At 37.3% G+C, this 22985-nt stretch overlaps 1 protein-coding gene across 1 annotated transcript in view; it reads left to right on the forward strand.

The window, feature by feature from the left end:
• LOC127878689 (AT-rich interactive domain-containing protein 3C-like) overlaps positions 1 to 22661 on the forward strand; it is a 32267-nt gene extending 9606 nt beyond the window's left edge. The window contains exons 3-8 of the mRNA XM_052425217.1: positions 894 to 966; positions 14531 to 14714; positions 15388 to 15599; positions 16448 to 16510; positions 17896 to 18144; positions 21716 to 22661. Coding sequence (XP_052281177.1) covers positions 894 to 966; positions 14531 to 14714; positions 15388 to 15599; positions 16448 to 16510; positions 17896 to 18144; positions 21716 to 21822 — 888 coding nt within the window. The 3' untranslated portion in view covers positions 21823 to 22661. The remainder of the gene's footprint in view (positions 1 to 893; positions 967 to 14530; positions 14715 to 15387; positions 15600 to 16447; positions 16511 to 17895; positions 18145 to 21715) is intronic.
• The last annotated feature ends 324 nt before the right edge of the window (positions 22662 to 22985 follow it).

Consider the following 22985-nt stretch of genomic DNA (forward strand, 5'->3'; position numbering starts at 1 on the left):
TATGTGGATAAAAATGTACACAAAATAAGTTTTGCTTGATCAATGTGTATGATTATAGGAGTAAGCTTTGTTAATACATGGGTCCGTAAAAATGAGGCAAACCTTAATTCAAACTCAACGTTAAGGTTACAATGGCTCAAGTGATGGGAGAAAAATGTCAATGAACTAGCCGTTTAAACGATTGGTAGATAATTAATTAATACTGCTGTTTCAATTCTTGAGCCAACGTGAAAAATAGCATGCATGTAGTCGCCGCTTCGTCTGTCCGTGTGAGCGTCTGTCTGTCCGTCCGTGCACAATTTTTGTCCGGGCTATTTCTCAGCAACTAATGACCGGAATTCAATGAAACTTTATGGGAAGCTTTACTACCAAGAGGAGATGTGCATATTATCAGCGGGTTCTGGTCGGATGATTTTTCACAGAGTTATGGCCCTTTGAAATTTTCTTTAAAAAAATTGTCCCCCAACTACTGTGCCCTCAAGACGTTTCCTTTTATCTGAATATACAGTGCAATATTGTGACAAAAAAAAACTTTGGGGAGCATCACCCGTCTCCGACGGTTTCTTGTTAATTAAAGATTTAAATACATGTATACGTTTTGTTGTACTGTCGAAGATAGATTTTATAAATTCTATATAACCCATTTAACCCATGTATGCCTAGCGTCTAGAAAAAAGCATTGGCAAACAGCGTAGACCCAGATGAGACGCCGCATGATGCGGCGTCTCATCAGGGTCTGCGCTGTTTGCTTAAAGGAATTTCTGTAAGAAATATTCTAAATATAGAAATAAATATACTAGACAACCCTAATTTTGGAAATAAATTGATCCAATTTAGAAGGATGGGGGAGTCCACTAGGCATAAATGGGTTAAACAAACACACTTTCTTTCAGTTGTACGAAATCAGCGAAGATCCCAAGCGCAAAGAGTTTCTTGACGACCTATTCCAGTTCATGCAAAAACGAGGTAAGTGCGTGAAATCCAGCTAAGAATCAATGTGTTAAAACGTTCATCAGTAACGTCGAACGAAAATAATTCTATTTGCAGTCATATTGCCAAAATGACAGTGGTCTTAGTTAGAAGAAAGTGGTGAAGTCGCTAAGCATTTTGTCGAGAGTTTACAGTTCGCGGCATATTTTGTTGTCGATAAATGCGTTTTGTGGTGTGTGCTTTTTGGGGTGGGGGTGGGGGTGGGGGTGGGGTGGATTGAAATGTAATAAATCTGACTTGAGAGTTGACTTTTTCTTTCCTAAGACGTATTTAGCCTTTCCGGTGTGGGATTGAGAACTCTTCATTGTAACACGTTTATGTTACACCACAAAACACAGACGCACACTACATTCGTTTTAACCCATTTAAGCCTTGTGGACTCTCCCATCCTTCTAAATTGGAAAATTTATTTCCAAAATTAGGGAGATGTCTAGTACATTTATTTCTATGTTTAGAATATTTGTTACAGAAATTTCTTAAGCAAACAGCATGCGGCGTCTCAAATGGGTCTACGCTGTTTGCCAAGGCCTTTCTTCTAGACGCTAGGCATTCATGGGTTAAGAATAGAGAGTGATGATTTCTGTTAAATAAAAATGGCTTATATTATATCAGTGCAATGCAAGGTACGGTATTAATACTAAATATATGTTCTCGTAATAATGAGTTTTATTTTTCAACAAGTAAGTGATCCCACGTTTCAGGCAAACATTCGGCATTGACGTTTACCCTTTTTCTGCAGAAACAATAGATTACAGTTTTACAAACTGATAAGGGGCCATCTTTTCATTGAATGATATTGGTTTATCAATATAAAAGAATGTGCACATGTCTGGTGACATATACACATAAATCTAAAAAAAAAGCAAATTTAATCATCTATTTTTTTTAATGAGCGCGAGTGAAAATGATTGCAAATGAGTTAGCCAAATGAAACAGTGAATTCCACAAAATGAAAAATGTCCAATAATGTGCTGTTACAATCGCGAGCCGCACGCACTCCTTTGTGACTCCGCCTTCTCGTATGTAAATGAAGCAAATAACTGCGCCTTGCGGTGATTCGTAAAAAAGCAAACCGCATTATCAATGATATCGCGCAATTTAAACAGCATTAAATTAATTGAGTTTAATTTGGTTTAAATGAGCGTGCTGAATCACTGATCAATAGAATTTAACATCGGTAGCCTGCATCGTCTTTTATTCGCATCAAATGAAAAATACTTTTGAGCACTTATCGGAGTCTCATATAAAGATTCACAGGTAAATTGATAAGTGATATTATAGAATTATTTTAACGTAACATGACTTAATGCAGCAGGGTTAAAATGAAGGTTTTAAAAAGCTGAAAACGCGTAAACAGTTCGAGAGGCGCCAGTAAATTAGTGGTTTTCAGTATTGGGTTATTGATTCAGCGAGGTGCATCCACTCAAGTCCGGCTATAGACAGTTTATTGTTCTTTACTTCAAAGTTGTTTGCAAAATTGGCATGCATTATGGATAAAAACTATTTTCTAGTTCATCTACACATTTTATGTCTTAATTAACACATTAAATTGATACAGCATTTTATTTTATGGGAATGATTTCAGCAATTTAAATACAAGATTAACAATATTGTGATACAAGTTGTTTGGAGTAAGTACCCCAAATATTATTGCTGATGCAACTGTGGTGTAAATGGGAAATAAGTTTGTTTTGAATGACTGTGAATGCTCGTGCGTTGTGGGAAGCATAAAAGCAAAATACTTACGTTTGCGTATACTATAAATTTTCCGACTGTAAAACCTCGCTTTGAGATGTCTGTCAGTCGTATTTAACATATGCCTTGATGTCTTTCTTATTTGATACATCAATCTTGAAATTAAACTGCTCCTCAACGTAGATCGCATTATGATACGACCCGCGAGCAGTGACAGCTTATAGCCACATCTCGCAGCAATCTGCTTTGAATCAAACACTGAAAATGGGGGCCTTGATTTGTCTCGTAATACTCCCGAAGATATTCTGCTACAGCTCATCCTCTCATGTGATGGCAGGCATTTTGATGGGCCGGGTTGATCTGACCGAATCTGCACACGATCTTTATTGGCTTCACCATCACCCCTTATCATTATTATTACCTGATATTGGAGGAATTAAGAAAGAAATAAGGTGTCAGTTAGAACTATTATATACAGCGAATTTCGCGGAGATTTCTTGATAGGCAATTCCAGTTTCTTTTCTCGCTTCAGATAAGTTAAGATACGTCTGATATTAATACAATAATGTTAGATACTATCATGGCCCTCACAGGCGTTGGGCGCTGATTTTTTAGAACTTTCAGAAAACCTTCGCCGGGTTGGGTCATAAATTCTAAAATGTTTATGTCTCCGAAAGACAATGCGATACTGGCTGGAATTAATGCTTTGTTAGATATCTGATAGAGATCTTGAAATAGGCCTGATTCATTCATGAGGGTAACGCGATACGGGTATACAAGGAATTGTGGAATTGCGTGATTTCATTCAGGAAAATTTTCAGTTTCAATCAAGCTATTTCTTTTCTTTTTGTGTGCTTTAATTTGAATGACGATGGTAATTAAAACGTTTGAATAAAGTTGGTCGATATACTTTACTCGTGCTTAAATTCAGCATCTCTAATAACCAGAACCTATAAGCGTTGTATGGTCGTACTATAATTATTTATTTTATTCAACAAATATTTCTGTTTTAAATGCCGATTGTATTAACAATTTGTAGAACTCATTTCCATTAATTCCAATACGTTTCTTGCGTCGATGTGATGAAAGAAGCTGTATAGAAAATGCATACATTACAAATAGCGCCCGAGCAATAATTTCCATTAATTCGAGCTATCAAACGAGTGTGATGCGATAACGCTTAAATCGTAATTAACAAAAAATACGTACCCCACGCGCGGATAACGCGAATAAAAAGATGTTATACGCGTTTCTTTGCTTATAGATGTGTTTTCAATACAATGGGAAGACTTGTTTTGATGGGAGCTATATTTGTTGAATTGGTGAGAATGTAGCGTCTGCAAATCTCATTTGGTACCGGCTTGATTGAAATTTTGATGACAAGTTCAGCTGCATTGTCGTATGAAGCAAGGAACCAAGCATCATATCCGCCAAGCGCTTGCCGTGATTCGTTGCAAGCGTCCGTGCGATGGAAACCATCAATGGTTGGAAATGGAGGGATGGAATGTAGAAAGATACGCACCGATCGGGGCCCAAATTTCACTAATCATTCTAAGAAATATGAAACCTAATGTAAGTCGAGGAATGAAAATAACGGGGAGCGGAATTCTTGGGAATCTGCAAGAAATTCTCATAGGAATTTCATCAACGGGTGTCTAGCGGATAATTAGATTAAAGCTATAGCTTTTCGACTGCTCGTGGCATCCGGCGATTATATTCCAGGAAATGCCGCGTGTATTAATTATATCTGTGATCAAGGTACAAGGATGAACCGCTATACTTTGATTCTCCGGCCTCCCACTCATGAGTGTCAGTCTTGAATGTATACATTCTTGAGCGACAAAGCGGAATACGAAGTTTGAGCCTGATATAATCGGGAATCATGATGCCACATTTTAACATGTCAGAAATTAACGCGATTAATAAACAACTTGTAGTTATTTGTAAATAAATAAACGCAAAATGGAGGCCTTTTACACGACATTTGCTTCTATATTTTAATCCGATCCAACCCTTGTCAGAAATAATAGTTTAGAGATATAATTTTGTTCTAGTTCGAGGATCTTACAGTAATCAACAAGGGGTGTGAACTTTTGTATAATTAATTACAAATATTTCTACGAAGTTAGACTTCCAGCTTAAATTAAGACAGACTGTCATACATGTTTCCACTCTATACAGCGGAACAAGCCTCTCGTCTAGGATTTATTTCTATCACATCATTTTCCCAGTGGACGCCTTTCAATTTCACGATACTTTCGAAATAACTAAAATCTAAAATTTGATGTAAGATGCGAAGTTGGGAACAATAAATTTAAGCTTATGGCACGTTTTATTTTCAGTAATCGTAATGGGTTTGTCTGTTTTGCAGGCTGTGTCTGCCACCCAATTTGCTTTATGTACTATTAATGAAAATCAGACGTGCGGGTGACAACACGGATAATGCTAGCTCTGACTGCGAGCTTCGTTCTCGGCACGCCAATAACACTTTCTGCACTTTATTCTGAAGAGTTCCATTCGGAATGCTTCTAATTAATTCCAAGCAAAACGCAGCAGGTATATAAAACCGGTAACTGTCATAATTAAAATAATGTTGAATATTTATTTTGGATTTATGGCTATCCGTAAGTTTTGTGTGGATGTCTGAAACCATATGCCCGCTGCTTGAAGAGCGCACGCTGAGAATTGAGTGAAATAAAGCATAAAATTCCTAAAAAAATGCGCGCTACCCAATTTTACATTTGACTTGAGTTGTTCGTTACATTAGAGCCACATTCACTTAGGTTTTATTCAATTAGCAAAATAAACAACATTTCGTCCCTACACACATTCGTTAAACTTACTATTTAAAAAAGTGACATGTACCATTTGTCTTGGGGATATGATTACATTGACGTTTTTGTGCTTGTTGCGATATCTTATTACCGTTATGTATTGCGAGTTAAATGAATTAAACAAAGAAGCTGCAGTAACACGGCATTTTGTTCCGTTCATCATTTAAATCACTCAAAGCCTCTTCCAAGAATTGTTCACGGTTCGTTTAACATCTCCTGAGGGACTGGTAAACACTCCGCCATATTTGGAACACTATTTTGTTGTCAACTATGAAGGAAGCATTTTCCTGTAGCCCCATTGGTTTCTTTAATTCATTAATCAATTACCGAGAATTGATTTTGTATAGCCTATCAATTACGTTTGATATTTGAGACCATAAACCGGGCAATCATTTATATGTTCCGTCAGTGAAAGAATCGAGAAATTGGAATTATTCCATTGATAACTCTGAAATTAATATCAGTTCTATATGAAATAATACGAATTATGTTCAGGAAAATGACTTTACAAAAAGCGTGCATAAGTCGGACTGGTTATCTCTAAATAAAAACGGAAAGCAGTCGGCAAACTGTTCTTTTATTTTGATGTAATTTATAGAAATTCAATAGATAATATCGACATTGCTACCATTGTCCATTGGATGTTGTCGGGCAAATTATAAAGAGTGGATGCCATGCAAGACTGGTCGTGGGGATGCGTACACACATTAGTGCGAAACTTAAATCCACTTCAAAATGCGGAAGTTTAATGAAATGTAAAATTGTTTCAAAATTAATACGTTATTTAAACATGATCAACAATATATATTAACCATTATTGTCAGATAATTTCATCGTCTGCGAAGAAATGGTTATCTTAACTAAAGAGGCTTTCTTTCATAAAGTTCCTTCATGAAAGCTAGAAGCGTACAATAAGTATAATTTCTTGTAGCGAGAAAACATTATTTTTCTATATGATTTTCGCACATTTTCTTTGATATCATGCCCTCCACTTGACGCGTTCTTGAAGGGAACGACGGCAGACATTGACGTCTTCTGCGATCGTATGATTCCTTTTTATCGAGGCGATTATCCGAATATTACTACCCATCCGAGGACTATACACATTACTGTTAATGCTAAAAGCCTTTGATGGGTGAAACTGTGCTATTTTATGGGCGATATTAATTGAGCATAAAGACCGGGATCGGAATCAAGCACTTCTGTTTAATTTAGACCTTTCCTCACAACTGTTCTCATTTGTCTTAATAACGCGAGCTATTGAATATAATGAAATAATGAAAGAGGTATTCCGAATATGTTTTCGTATTTATTCATTAGATTTATTCCAAATTTATTGGGGAACATTGATTGTTGTCTGCTCTTATCATTTTTCATTTGTTACCCATGTGTCTGTCTGTGGCCGGATGCTTAGATTTTCTCTGTAATACGTTTGTTTATTAGGTTTAAAGTGTTTACACTAATAATCATGTCTTTGATCTTTATCATTGCATGGTTGTATGTACACGCAATCAAATGCAGAATATACAATACAATATGTATAATAGTGCACATATGCACTAAGCATTTGACTAATATCTGCATACACGTGCACGTAAAGTCTGAAGAAATAAGACCATAAATATGACAGAAAGTGGGGATGATATTAGACTTTTATAATGAAGCAAAGTTGTGTTCTGTTCCAAACACATACATGTATGTGGAATTTTTAAAAATGATTAAAGCTAAATATATATGTATATATAACTGTGAATTAACATGAAGATAATGTATGATTGTTTGTAAAACAATATTAAGTCGCGTTCTGGGTAAACTGGGCTTAATGCATACTCGTAAAGTGTCGTCCCAAACTAGCCTTTGCAGTCGGCACAGTCAAATCTGGGACGACACTTTCCACCTAAATTGGATTTTTGTTAAAGCCTTTCCACATAAGAAGCAAAGTGAAAATGGCTTTTGCAACCAACATAAAACAAGAACAGCCTGCGAGTAACTCGCAGTCTGTTCAAGTTTTATGCTGTTTGCTGCTAATCAGTATCTAAGGGTTGGAAATGAAACCTTTTACAATTGAATTTAGTAAGAAAGGTCTTAAATTAAATTCAACTTTCTAAGGGACAACAAATGCGTTAAAATACGTATCTACGTGGTAAAGGGTTTAAATTAAACGCGGACTGCACATGCATTAAGTCCCTTTTTCCCAGAGCGAGGCTCAAATACATATGAGTCGCGTTCTGAGAAAACTGGGCATAATGCATGTACGTAAAGTGTCGTCCCAGATTATGCTGTGCAGTCCGCACAGGCTAATCAGGGACGACACATTTCGCTTTTATGACATTTTTCGTTGAAATTAAGTCTCTTCTTAGCAAAAATACAATATAGGTGGAAAGTGTCGTCCCTGATTAGCCTGTGCGGACTGCACAGGCTGATCTGGGACGACACTTTACGCACATGCATTATGCCTAGTTTTCTTAGAACGCGACTCATCTACACTATGCTACTGAACCGGATAGCACAACCGGATGTGATGAAAGGACTCAATGTTATAAAATAAGAAACATTCAGTCTTGGATTGCAGGCCATTCGCATCAATAAATTAAAGTGTATGTTTAATGACATCCAATAAATAATAAACAGTTTAATAAGCGCTTTATCTAAAGGAACCGCAAACAAACATCCTGCGCGAGTATGTTAGATGTAGTTGGTGGATAAAAGATCAGAGGTCTTCCTGTTTGTCCAATATAATTATCTCGCATGCGGTGGTTCGCTTCTCCGAACAACACCTGGGATTTCGTTTTTGCCACTCTATATTTTCGCGGATTATCGTTCAATTAAAGAAGTTAAACGCAAATATCATTTGTACTTTTGTGGTAAAAGTTATCTGGAACATTCATTGGTACACGGTCACCTATTATACAATTTTACATAGTATTATAAAGCTTTTGCATCACTCTGTCAAGTTGACAGGCACGATTTAAACCTATTTCAGAGGCTGCGTAGCTTTAGAGTTGACCGTAAATAAAACTTGCCCTGTAAAACTTGTTACACCTATTTGTGATTTCGGCCTTTCAAAGTGACCAGATTGACCGCCCATATAACGGCATTGTTTTGAAATCAACTGTTCTTTATTGTTATTGTCGACTATTTGAGATGTCAATTAAATGTCAATCGATTTCATCAATCTTGACTTAATAACCGTATACACATATCGTCGTACACGTTTCGTTATTTAAATTACCGTACTGTAATGTCAGCGTGTGTGCTTACTTGCAAGTAACACTATAGTACTGTATCTATTTGGTAGTGGTCCAATTCACCACTTGCGCGTCAATAAACAAAGCTGCAATTACAAATCATACAAATTTACACAATGAAACTAGTTTTACTTGTCATAGTAACTATATTTAAACGAAAAAAAATATTGGTTATATATATACCTCTCTTTGTGAAAAGGGGGTTTAATGAATATGCAAATACATTAATATGAATAAAGGAAGACTGTTCTTGACGAAAATACAATATAGGCGGAAAGTGTCGACCTGCACAGGCTAATCTGGAACGACACTACGCACATGCCTTTAACCCCCTTTTCGCAGAGCGCGTCTCATATATAAACATCTTCCTCTACGATAATACGATCTCGTTCGCTGAAATGCTCATTTGACAAAGCAGTACCCTGCCCTTTCCAGATCATATATAGGACACTGATAGGTTTTTTCCTCATATGTGGCAAAATGTGACGAGTTTCTGTCCGGGGTTGTAAAATCTCCTCAGAGCTTTTTCTCCTTGGCATTTACATCAAGAGTCCCTAAAAATAATAAATGGGCCGTGCTCTGTGAAAAAGGGGTTTAGTGCATGCGCGTATAGTGTCGTCAATAATTGGCCTGTGCAGTTCTTACAGGCTAATCTGGGACCACACTTTCCGCCTAAACTAGGTATTTGCTAAGAAGAGACTTTCTTTAAACAAAAAATAGCATAAAAGCGTGTCGTCCCTGATTAACCTTTGGGGACTGTACAGGCTCATCTGGGACGACACTTTACGCACATGCATGAAACCCCATGATCACATAGCGAGGCTTAAATAAATAAAATGAATTAATTAAACGGATTAGCAAATGTCCGGGGGATATTTTTACCTTCATTCCAATTTTCCAATATCAGTCTTAGTAATTCAAAGATGCAGTCAAACGAAAATGAATTGGGAATACGTCTTATGAGCATTTACTTTAAATACGAATTATATTAGGTGTTTTATATGCGCAATAGAGATTCAAATGGTGGCCACTGCCAACATGTAATTACATTGTGTACATACCGTGACGTCGCCATGTAATTGTATTCTGTATACGGGTGCGCAAGCACCTTTCCTGACGTGCATACTCTAAGATAAAGTCCGCAGAAAAGTGACATTAATTCTAAGCAAGCATCACGAATATGCGATAACCTACCAATGGCAGATTTAATTCTTTCCAGCAGTTTTGTTTATCTGCTGTACATGGGAGTGCAAAATATCAATCAAATTTTATAATATAAGTACTTACATGAAGCTTACATATAAGTTGTTGCATACACGGACGTTTAACTTGATTGCACGAAATTACACGCCACAACTATGGGAGCCGACAAGAGAACGGACGAGGTGGCAAATCAATCAATGTCTTTATGCCATTATGCCCCACCCCTGTTGACATCTTTAATCAACAGAAATTTATTCATGGGATGCAACAGGACTACATTCTGACACGGGCATGCCGATGAAAAAGCTTATCATAACCAAAGCAGCATTAAGCAAATTCCATTTAATGGAACAATTTGCTACGAAATACCCCCAGCTAATTACTAAATTAATGTAGAGAGTGTGTATCTTTATAACTTGATTCCCGACTGTTGCTTTACGTTCATTTCTTTACGTTCAGTATCCGGCGTTGTTTACTGAATTGGATAATTTATACCCGGCGCATAATACTATGGATAGAAAGTAATAGAAAATAATTCACCCTAATCCGAATAGATCAGAACCATATGATGAGGGGATGTATTGCTACGCTGGGTAATGATAGTGTTAACATTTATAATACAGTTCTGTTGAGTCATTAGTCAATTAATACCAGCAGGGGTCGATTAGAGGTGGATTATTCCGATGCAAGCTAGATTATTAGATACGGCGCGTAAATAAACACGTCTGAATTACATTTGAGGCAGCAATGCCGACGAGAGGTTTCTACGGAATGACGGCAATGTTTGAAACCACGCATTTTACACGTGCGTCGGGGGCGTGCTTTTTGTGAGAGCATTAAATCAGACTACTTAATTTGCACATTGGTCTTAGCAAATATTCAGATTATCTAGACAGTTATCTATAACTCAAATTATAGTTCCTTAATTATTTTTTCCCCAATTGTGCGATATCCGTTTTACAATTTCTTTGAGGAATGAATAGTTGTATATACATATATAGTAATGAAGTTTTAATTGAAAATACTTTAACTTTGTCTTCGTTGGAATACAATCCACTGTTATGTGCAAAGTAATTAAGTTGAACAATTCAAATATGTCTGTTGTTTGGCGGCGTTGCAGGAAAACTATTTGCATGGACATTTCTGAGTAAAATACGAGTCTCGTTATGGGGAAAACCGGACCGAACCATGTGCGTGAAGAGTGTTCAGTGATGAACCGGACCGAACCATGTGCGTGAAGAGTGTTCAGTGATGAACTTGACCGAACCATGTGCGTGAAGAGTGTTCAGTGATGAACCGGACCGAACCATGTGCGTGAAGAGTGTTCAGTGATGAACCGGACCGAACCATGTGCGTGAAGAGTGTTCAGTGATGAACCGGACCGAACCATGTGCGTGAAGAGTGTTCAGTGATGAACTGGACCGAACAATGTGCGTGAAGAGTGTTCAGTGATGAACTGGACCGAACCATGTGCGTGAAGAGTGTTCAGTGATGAACCGGACCGAACCATGTGCGTGAAGAGTGTTCAGTGATGAACCGGACCGAACCATGTGCGTGAAGAGTGTTCAGTGATGAACCGGACCGAACCATGTGCGTGAAGAGTGTTCAGTGATGAACTGGACCGAACCATGTGCGTGAAGAGTGTTCAGTGATGAACTGGACCGAACCATGTGCGTGAAGAGTGTTCAGTGATGAACCGGACCGAACCATGTGCGTGAAGAGTGTTCAGTGATGACACTCTGTTTTAATGGATTTGTTCGTTTAAAATAGTATCTTGTCAGCGATAACCCAGTATAAGCAGAACGTGACGTCCCGGATTACACTTCGCGGACGGCATTTAACGCACATGCTTTAAGCCGGTTTTTCTAGAGCGCCCAGCGCTGCGATAAGAAAGAAGGATTATGCCAATCGGTGGAACAGGTGCCTTACTGCGTTTAATTCGCTCTTGATTATTCCCATGTAGAGGGGCAATTTCCATGTAATTGAATTTACGGCTTATTTGAACATCAAATCAAATGACAGCGGATGATAGTGCCTAATTTGGAAAAATTAGAGTCTATACGCGCGGTAGACAAATGACTTTCGGGGTGTTTTCCGACGTTGTTTATTTCGGAGGTTGATTAAATCCTAGACAGACTATCGCTCTAGTGTAATAATATTTACACTGTCATTAGAAATGATTGCAGGGGAATTATGGGTATTAATGATCATTTAGGGACTAATATCTCCATTGGGGATTTGGGGTCTTGACAACTGTCTGTCGTAAGTGGTAATGTCCTGCGATTATTAACCGGCTGGGTACGAGATGGGAAGTGTGCGGTTGACACATGGCCACAAAATAACCCAAGCATGTTAAATGAAGATATTCATTTGTTCGACGAACGGCATAATTTATTGATGATCTTTAACAAAAAAAATTGTAGTTTCATCGATGGCTTTTTAAACACTATTCGAATAAAACACACACCAACTTGATAACAATTATTTTTAATCTGGTGTTCTTACACAATGATAACTTTCAATTGATTGGTAAAAGTTCAATATGAAGCTCTAACGCACGATGTAATGGCTGAGTTGAGGGCGATGATATGACCTTTGTTTCGATATCGGTTACTGCCACCATTATAGTTCCAATGTGCATTTGGTTCGTTATACAAATGGAATAATAAATTAATCGGATATGATTTATTGCTTTTTCCGGTGAAGCACATCTTCAGTTTTCGTGTCCCTCCAGTCCTCAGGAGAAACCGATGGGTTGATAGATAACAATTTCTCTATGACTGTGACCCAAGTCACTTAATTTACCAATATGGCAAAGTTTCCGTTTATACTAAACAATTCCGTTAAATCCGCCTACCTTTTAACGTTTATATGAAATTTAAAGGCAAAGTAGGGAAAATAAACTAACAGCATGCATAATTTAGCGCATACAACTTTGTTGTATTGACCGAACATATCCATTTGCTGTTAATTAAGATTTCTTAAATGAAGTCGAGATATCGCACTCGTGGGCCCATGAAACTTTAATACGGTGTTTGATTCCACGTGATTATGGCTAATCGAAAGCAACTTGTCATCGAGCCAGTTGTCGAGTAAAATGAAAAGAACAATAATTTACACACAAAACACTGGTCAATTGAAGCTCAACTATTGTCTTTGGACAAACCTTACATTATTTTGAAGTCATAATAATTTTTAATGTTTGTAATTTGATTAAATTTGACTGGTAGAAAATGGGCTAGGCATGATTACTTATTTCAAACTAAATACTTTTATATTCGTGTTGGCCATTTAATATGATTTTTTTAAATAGGAATATGAGTACACAATTATTTAAGTGACCATGATACATAAGTTCAATTGAAGTTATCACCTGAACGGTTAACTGTATTAGTACGCAAGCTCACGTAAGCTCAATAACATCTTACATTCAAGCGCATTTGCGTCCATTTAAACCCTGACAAAGATATATATGTATATGGGCCTTATTCTGAAAAACACTTGACGTAATGCATGTTATGAAGTGTCGTTCATTATTAGCCTGTGCAATCAAACAGGCTAATCAGTTACGCCACTTTCCTCATAGGCATTTTCGCAAAGAGGATACAATACAAATTACATAAAAGCTTAAAGCGTCGTCCCTGATAAGCATGGAAGGACTGCACGTGCTTGTCTGGGACAACACTTTACATAGTTGCATTAAGTCCTATTTTCCCAGAGCGAGGCTCATATTTATAATCTGGTATGCCATAAGGATACCATAAACCGACTGGTATGCCATAAGGATACCATAAACCGACTGATATGCCATAAGGATACCATAAACCGACTGGTTTGCCATAAGGATACAATAAACCGACTGGTATGCCATAAGGATACCATAAACCGACTGGTATGCCATAAGGATACCATAAACCGACTGGTATGCCATAAGGATACCATAAACCGACTGGTATGCCATAAGGATACCATAAACCGACTGGTATGACATAAGGATACCATAAACCGACTGGTTTGCCATAAGGATACCATAAACCGACTGGTATGCCATAAGGATACCATAAACCGACTGATATGCTATAAGGATACCATAAACCGATTGGTTTGCCATAAGGATACAATAAACCGACTGGTTTGCCATAAGGATACAATAAACCGACTGGTATGCCATAAGGATACCATAAACCGACTGATATGCCATAAGGATACCATAAACCGACTGATATGCCATAAGGATACCATAAACCGACTGGTTTGCCATAAGGATACAATAAACCGACTGGTATGCCATAAGGATACCATAAACCGACTGGTATGCCATAAGGATACCATAAACCGACTGGTTTGCCATAAGGATACAATAAACCGACTGGTATGCCATAAGGATACCATAAACCGACTGGTTTGCCATTAGGATACCATAAACCGACTGGTATGCCATAAGGATACCATAAACCGACTGGCATGCCATAAGTATACCATAAACCGACTGGTATGCCATAAGGATACCATAAACCGACTGAAATCAAACGGTTGCAACTCCAGCGTTTTCACCTTCAGGTTCACCGGTGAACCGTATCCCGATCATGGCGAAGCAGACGTTGGATCTGTACGAGCTGTTCAAGCTGGTGGTGTCGAAGGGCGGGCTGGTGGAGGTGATCAACAAGAAGTTGTGGCGCGAGATCACCAAGGGTCTCAACCTCCCATCCTCCATCACGAGCGCGGCCTTCACCCTCCGAACACAGTACGTAACGTATGTACTTATACAAAGTATAGATGTACCATAACCCATTTATGCCTAACGTCTAGAAAAAAGGCCTTGGCAAACAGCGTAGACCCAGATGAGACGCCGCATGATGCGGCGTCTCATCAGGGTCTGCGCTGTTTGCTTAAAGGAATTTCTGTAAGAAATATTCTAAATATAGAAATAAATGTTCTAGACACCCCTACTTTTGAAATAAATTGACAATTTAGAAGGATGGGAGAGTTCACTAGGCATAAATAGGTTAATGCAGCGTATATGAATACAGTTTTGCTCCGTATGCATGTACGAAGCGTATAATGTGTATTTTGATGCTCTGTATGCAAATACGTAGCGTTTGTGAGTTTAATAATGCTTATTATCCAAGTAAGTTGCGTATGTGAGTAGAGTTCGGCGCAATGTTTACGAAAACTATTATTTTCTATGGATGGTAAAGTCAGTTAGGTTCTTTTTGGTTTACACAACATTCTTTTATTATCAATTGACGTAAAATTATGTTTTTTTTAAGGAAACATATTTCAAGGAATGTTGGCACGCTTTAATTTTTTTGTTCTACTTCTTTGAAACCGTAACGCAGGGATAATATTATAATATATCACGTAAACATTTGAATAAAAAAAAAACATCCATAAACCTCAGCATTCCTTCTCCCCAGGTACATGAAATACCTCTACCCATACGAGTGTGAGAAGCTACACCTCAGCTCCCCTCAGGAGCTCCAGGCCGCAATCGACGGCAACCGGCGGGAGGGGCGGCGCTCCGGGTATGGTTACGACCTGTCCCCTGGGCCCACCCTCATCCCCACCTCCCACCCTCATCCGCACTTCAATGGGCTCATGAACGGCAAGTTCAACGGAGCCAACGGAGGTGAGCGACGGAGGCTTGCACTCTTGCACGTTTTTGGTGATCGAAATAAAATAAATTATTTATTTTTGAGGTTATGTGGTCTTAATAGTGCTAGGCATAAAGCCTCTCCAACTGCATTCATACTAAACCATCTTAACAAAATCAAACCATAGCAGCATTAAAAAATCTGGTCCAGTTGATTCTTTTTATTGCGCTACATCAGACTTTAAATATTAACCAACAAATTAAAAGGAGCTGTCCAGCCTTTCAGCATGAAATGGGTCAGGGCAATTGTACTCCTGATAAGATTTGAGTAAATATTACGAACACATATGAGCAGTGCTCTGTGAAAAGGGGGTTTAATACATGTGCGTCAATTGGCGTCCCAGATTAGCCTGTGCACTCCGCACAGGCTTATCAGGGATGACACTTTCCTCTTAACTGCATTTTTTACTAAGAAGAGACTTAACGAAAAATAACATAAAAGCGAAAAGTGTGGTCTCTGATAAGCCAGTCTTATCTGGGATGACACTTTGCGCACATGCAATTAACCCCCTTTTCACAGAGCACGGACCATATTGATGAGCATATACCGTGTGTCAATTAAATATTTACTTCATTGTGGAAAAAAAAGAAATAAAAATATAGGTGATTGATAATGCAAGTGTATTTTCTTTGTATTGCATTAGGCATGAGGATCAATTTTTGTTTGTAATGTTTGTCGACTTTACTTCATTTCCAACAATGAATACTATTGTTATATTGCACAACTATTATCTCGTGGATTATTGGAAATACATACACGTGTGCACTTAACTGGCTTGGGGTCTGTGTGTATAATGCAGTGTTTTCTTTCCCTCTTTCTTTAGATCGCAGATCACCTATAACCAGTTTGAGACAATTCTGGCAAATGCAAGCACAGCAACAATTATGTAAGTGAAAATATACATCAAAATTAATGTTCTTGTTATTTTGGAGAATCTCTTGTTTGGGACCATAAATTCGCATTCCGTTGTCCGCCTTTGTACTGACATTTCAGTCGTTCGTTCCTGCCCTCCTTTATGAGGACGATTGCTCTTAATTAAATTGTAAGTTGTCCGGCAATTTCTCAAAATCAAGATAATCTGTTTGAAATTATAATGTCCAGAAATGGGCAATGCAAAACTATTGGATGGTTGAATTTAATCTCGTAGTACAACCTACACCCTACTATTGCTGTCAAAATCCCATAGACGTATCGCATGTCTGACAGCAATGTTCCGCGTGCCATTTTGACTTGATCACGGTTTTCATCACTACAATCGTCTCCAAATCTGTGTAAAACAGTATTAAATCAAGCGCAGATCACGTTTCCTCTTGATATCATCTTTTACTAATTCTCCAAAGGACCGCGACTATTGCCATATGATTATAGAGCACAAGGTTGTGTGTTTAATGAAAAATTGGCAACATTAAATCAAGCATTGTTGGCAATTTCAATTCTAATAAATCTCCGAATTAAGATATTAACTCGCTGTATTTTTCAGATCAGTTGGAATACTGAAGGGGATAATTTGTAATATGTAATTTTATCGGACATTGGATACTCTGCACTATATATACCCGCTACCCGTTTATTTGCCACTTGTCTTCATGCGAGCGCTTCCGACATGTCACGGCAATTATTGGGCTCGTATTTCGACAATAATCACACGAAAGTACCTTGTTTCAATACAACTATGAACATTCATGAGCGACCCGCGAGGGTGATCTGGGAGCCAGCGCCCTTGTCGCTTTTCTCGCTAGATTGCGCTTAAGTGATGCTACGTGTTTTGGACCAATGGCGCGGGCCGCGCAATGGGCGAACGGGATTGGGCTTGATTTATTTCGAAATTTTATACATTGAAATATTATACCTATAAATCAGAATGGCTGAACTAGACTTTAAGGTGTAATTGGTCATTGCTGTGATATGCATTTATCTATAATACTTATGTTTAAATAATTTAAGTGACTTTTATCGTGCCATAAGGAGCTTGGTTGTTTGCAGAATGTCTCTAGTTTATGCGATACAATAAAACATAACATAGAAACATAAATAGTTGGTTAATGAACCGAAACTTATTTGTCGAGTTGTATGTTATTTTATATTAAACGACACAACTATAAACAGTTTATCGTTTGTAGATATACTAGAAGACGCGGGTCATTTACTTATGCCTTTACTTACTGTTGTATAATGACCTTATTTTATCCGTGATGTTATACACGAAAACCATAACACTCAAGACACACATGCATGCGCTGTTCTATTGCACTTGGTGCCCCTCTATTGCAGGTGAAGATGACAGCCTCCCCCCAACCCCCACCCACCGAAGTCTCTCTGAACGCTACGCTGAAAGGGACGCGCTCGCCATGGAGGCGGCCTCGCGGGCCATGGAGGAAGCCACGCGAAAAATGGAGGAGGCGTCGCGCGCAGCCGCAATGGCAGCGGAAGAGCCTCCCCGAAAGCGTCTCATGACAGAGGAAGACAGAATAATGCCACACCCCGCCATGCCCACTGCGCATTTAAAGATAACCAGTCGAAGTAAGTATCTTACCACCTGATATTTCAACCCAATTATGCCCAGTGGACTCTACCATCCTTCTAAATTAGATCAATTTATTTCCAAAATTAGGGATGTCTAGTATACTTCTTTCTATATTTAGAATATTTCTTACAGAAATTCCTTAAAGCAAACAGCGCAGACCCTGAAAAGACGCCGCATCATGCGGCGTCTCATCTGGGTCTACGCTGTTTGCCAATGCTTTTTTGTAGACGCTATGCATAAATGAGTTAACTATTCTTCCTCATATTACTACTACAGCTATTACTTAAAAGACAACTACTGCTTTTATTACGACTTAAACTGCTGCTACTGCTTCTGTATAACTACTACTTCAATATTTTGTTCTATACTTTCAACATGCCCGCCGATATTTTTCCTATGTACATATGTTTTTGACACAAATATTTGTGCGATTTGCAAAATGTTTAGATTTAAAATTGAAAATCAAATTAACATAAAGAGCGTCGAAATTAAAAAGATTTAACATTGACTGTATGAACTATTATTATTTTGTTATCACGTATAAAGCAATAAATGAAGTTAATAAAATGTTATGTAATTTTGAAAATAACTCGCACTACGTGTGAAAGGAAATTAATTGATAATATTATATAGACTAGTATATGCTTTTGAAAACAAAAATAAATAAAATATGATGATTACTTAGAGATTAATCGGGTTTATTGCCAAATCGGCCATTATTGAAATAAATAATCTTCGTTTTTATTAAGTTTTATAACCTGATAAATGGTTGTACGAAGCAATTTTGTAACGAAATACATTTGATTATGCTATCAGTAACCATCTAATGTTGAATTTATTTAAAACATTTATCATAAAAGATCTGAACGTGGAATACGCAAAATCATTTATAGATATAATTATGTTATGAAAACTCATGTAGTTATGTTAACAAAACCTTTAATTAAGAATATAGTTTGAATACATGGATTTGAAATCAGACGCATCTTGCGAAAATGGATCATATGCCAAATGAGGCCAGCGTAGCTTCAGACCAGTCTTCGCAGTCGCGCAGTCTGTTCAGGAGCTCACTTGTACTCTATAAAGTCATGCAAAGTTTCCCGGTTTCATTAACGAGACAGCGTAGCTTATGACCAGACTGTGCGAATGCGCAGGCTAGTTTGGAGCTACATTGGTCGCATATTACATAAGACCCATTTTCGCATGACGCGGGTCAATACATCTCTTAAGACAAGTGGACTCGTTGGTTGTTGCAAATGGTACTGCTATAGTTTCAAAAGTTCAAAATACATCAAGTTATATTAAATTGTAAAGGGCCAATTTCACATATTAAACTGAGAAACTTCAGTATTTTCCAAAATACAAATGTAGACTGTTAACTTGCATTTTGCACTAAAAAATAACAATATGAACGTATGACAATCAAACAGATATCTTTTACCGATGATTGTTACTTATTCCTACCCTTAAACTTCATTTGCAACTCTGGAAGAAATACATTCCAGCCCAAAACAGTGAATGCGTACTTAAATGCATTGAATAACATTATGATTTTGTTTAAAACTAAAAAGTTGCCATCATACCGTAAAACTAAAAACATATTGCTTAGTCGACGCGTGATGCACTGTTGTTACATGTTTAATCTAAGCCACAATAAGCGTTGGGTTAAAATCATCTTTATATTGCGAAAGTTAATGTTAATTCTCATTAATTGACATAATTGAATCATTAGAAATTAATAATTTGTTTTTATTACCTCTCAGTTTCTTTGATATCTAGCGTATAAACGCATTCATACCTCAACGACCCCACAAGATCAGTTACAACTTAGCGACATTGTGTTGCGAGTCAGCGATCAAGGGATAAAAAAAAAACTCCGATGAAAATAAAGAAAGCATATCAGCATGTCCTCAGATTAAACATTTGCAGGAATATACGACAATTTCCAGCGCTTTATTAATACGCTAATGATTTTTTTACGGACATTGTTAACCCATTTATGCCTAGTGGACTCTCCCATCCTTCTAACTTGGATCAATTTATTTCTAAAATTAGGGATGTCATGTATATTTTTTTCTATATTTAGAATATTTGTTACAGAAATTCCTTTGAGCAAACAGCGCAGACCCAGATGAGACGCGGCGTCGCATCTGGGTCTACGCTGTTTGCAATGTCCTTTTTTCAGGACGCTAGGCATAAATGGGTTAAACAATTAAGGACAAAGTTGATATAAATATTTAAGATACCAGTTTCGTTTTGTTTTGACGTTTTAATTTAAATCAATAAATAATTCAAAGTAATTGACAATTGTAAGGAGAGCTTTCAAAACTAACACTCGTATTTCAAAATACCGGTGGATCCAATATACACAATATGTATCAAGAATTAATTTGGCGAGGCATTTTTCTTTCTGCATATCTCGTGGTAAAACTAGTAAAATATCATCAATTATTGATACCATTGCCAACTTTATTAACCCAATCTGCCAATGAGATTCTATAATTCAATGTATTCGTCTTTTATCTGTCTTATACAATATCTCATTTTCTCGACCCATATTTATGTATTTAATTATCCCGCACTAAATATTTTATCGAATGAACAAGAGAGGATAATATAGCAGGAAACGCATTTAGGACAAACTTGTGAACATATTGACTAGATACTTTATTATCGGCCTAATACAATCTGTTCCGAATGGATCTTCTAATGAAATGTTTCGGTCATTAAAGCATTCTCTGCCTTAAGCGGTTATTGATTCAATAAGCGGCATCATTAAGAAGCAATTGCCAGAAAATTTCGGCGGTGGTGTCATTTTCAGTTTGATTGCTTTTGCTTGTTTTATGCACATTTGCGTATGCAAATAATATTGTTAACTATTTGCAGTCGTTAACAGATAATAACGATCTTTAATTTTGAAAGCCAGTGTGTTGGTTTTGTTTATTAAATAACAATTATCTTGTGTAAATTTTTCTAAATGCCAGAAATTATATAATAGTTGGTCTTGGCTCGCACTCAGAAATTCTCCAACCGATACAAAGAGACTTACTCGAATTATTTAAACCCATTTATGCCTAATGGACTCTCCCATCCTTCTAAATTGGATCAATTCATTTCCAAAATTAGGGATGTCTAGTATATTTAATTCTATATTTAGAATATGTCTTACATAAATTCCTGTAAGCAAACAGCGCAGACCCTGATGAGACGCCGCATCATGCGGCGTCTCATCTGGGTCTACGCTCTTTGCCAAGGCCTTTTTTCTAGACGCTAGGCATAAATAGGTTAAACGTATATGTATATATCTTATATGTGGATGCGATAAATATGTACCGGTTTCGTTCAAATACAGTATACATATTAGTTGTAACAACAACTGAGGTAATCTATAACCTTTGCATCTTAAATTGTTTTCCAGAGTTGTTATTATTCATGGTGTCCTATTGTTATACATGGAGTCATATTGTTATACATGGTTTCACACTGGTTATAGATTGTTTCACATTGTTTTATATTGTTATTTATGGTTTCACATTGTTATACATGGTTTCACATTGTTTTCTTCAGATGACGGAAGAACTGAAATAGACAATTCCTTAGTGATTTCGATGGAAATAAATGGCATCATGTACCAAGGTGTATTATTCGCACATCAAGCATCGCGGAGAATGTGAAAACATTATTAAAGACAACATTTTAGGTTGTGGATTTTAGACGGCGCACAAGCGCGAACTATAAGGGTGCATGCGTTAAACCGGACGCCTCTGAGCACGTGGATTGCTTGTTCAGTTGCGGGTTGCCGAACGGTATGGAGAGAAAAGGCTTTAAAATACGAGAGAACAAACCGTTGGGTCCCACTACACTCTGTGCTACAAAGGCTAGTGCTGAAGTGACCATTCATAGAATAGAGGAAGCACGCACACCTGGACACACTGTCCAATGGACACAGTGCACTTCTGTCGAGTCGGATGGTGGACAGAATTTCAGAACATGACTTATTTATCAATTGTTATAGATGTTGTTTAACTTGTTATTCGTTTGGTGATAAAATGTAGACAAATTTGTATATGATCACACATTGTTTAGAACTATTGTGTACTAGTTCGAAATAGGAGATTGCAGATTTAAGGTATACAATTCATATTATTCACTGATAAAACGCAAGGATATCATAAGGATGTTATACCTCATTGGTGTTTGCATATCAGACATCGCATCATTCGCCGTGGTTGTTGTTAGTTAGGCATACAATTTATCTTAACCCTTTCCCACTCAGAAACAAAGTGAAAATGGCTTTTGCAACCAGCAAAAAACCAGAACAGCCTGCGAGTAACTCGCAGTTTGTTAAGGTTTTATGCTTTTTGCTGCTCAGCAGTATCTAAGGGTTGGAAATGAAGCCTTTAAAACTTGAATATTGTAGAATGGTATTGAATTAAATGTAACTTTTTATGGGACTACACTTGTGTCAAAATACGTTTATAAGTGGGAAAGGGTAAATAAAGCACGGACCAAATAGAATTAACGAATCTATACAATATATATATATATATATATATATCTATATATATATATATATATATATATATATATATATATATATATATATATATATATATATATATATATATATATTACGGTCTTCATGCCATAACCGTAAGACATGTATATATTTAGAACACCCACGCGGGTTTCTAGCCATGATATTAGTCGCGTTCTAAGAAAACTGGGCATAATGTATGTGCGTAAAGTGTCGTCCCAGATAAGCCTGTGCAGTCCGCACAGGCTAATCAGCGACGACACTTTCCGCCTTAGCTAGATTTTTGCTAAGAAGAGACTT

Source organism: Dreissena polymorpha, chromosome 4, assembly GCF_020536995.1.
Source record: "Dreissena polymorpha isolate Duluth1 chromosome 4, UMN_Dpol_1.0, whole genome shotgun sequence".
Taxonomy (NCBI): domain Eukaryota; kingdom Metazoa; phylum Mollusca; class Bivalvia; order Myida; family Dreissenidae; genus Dreissena; species Dreissena polymorpha.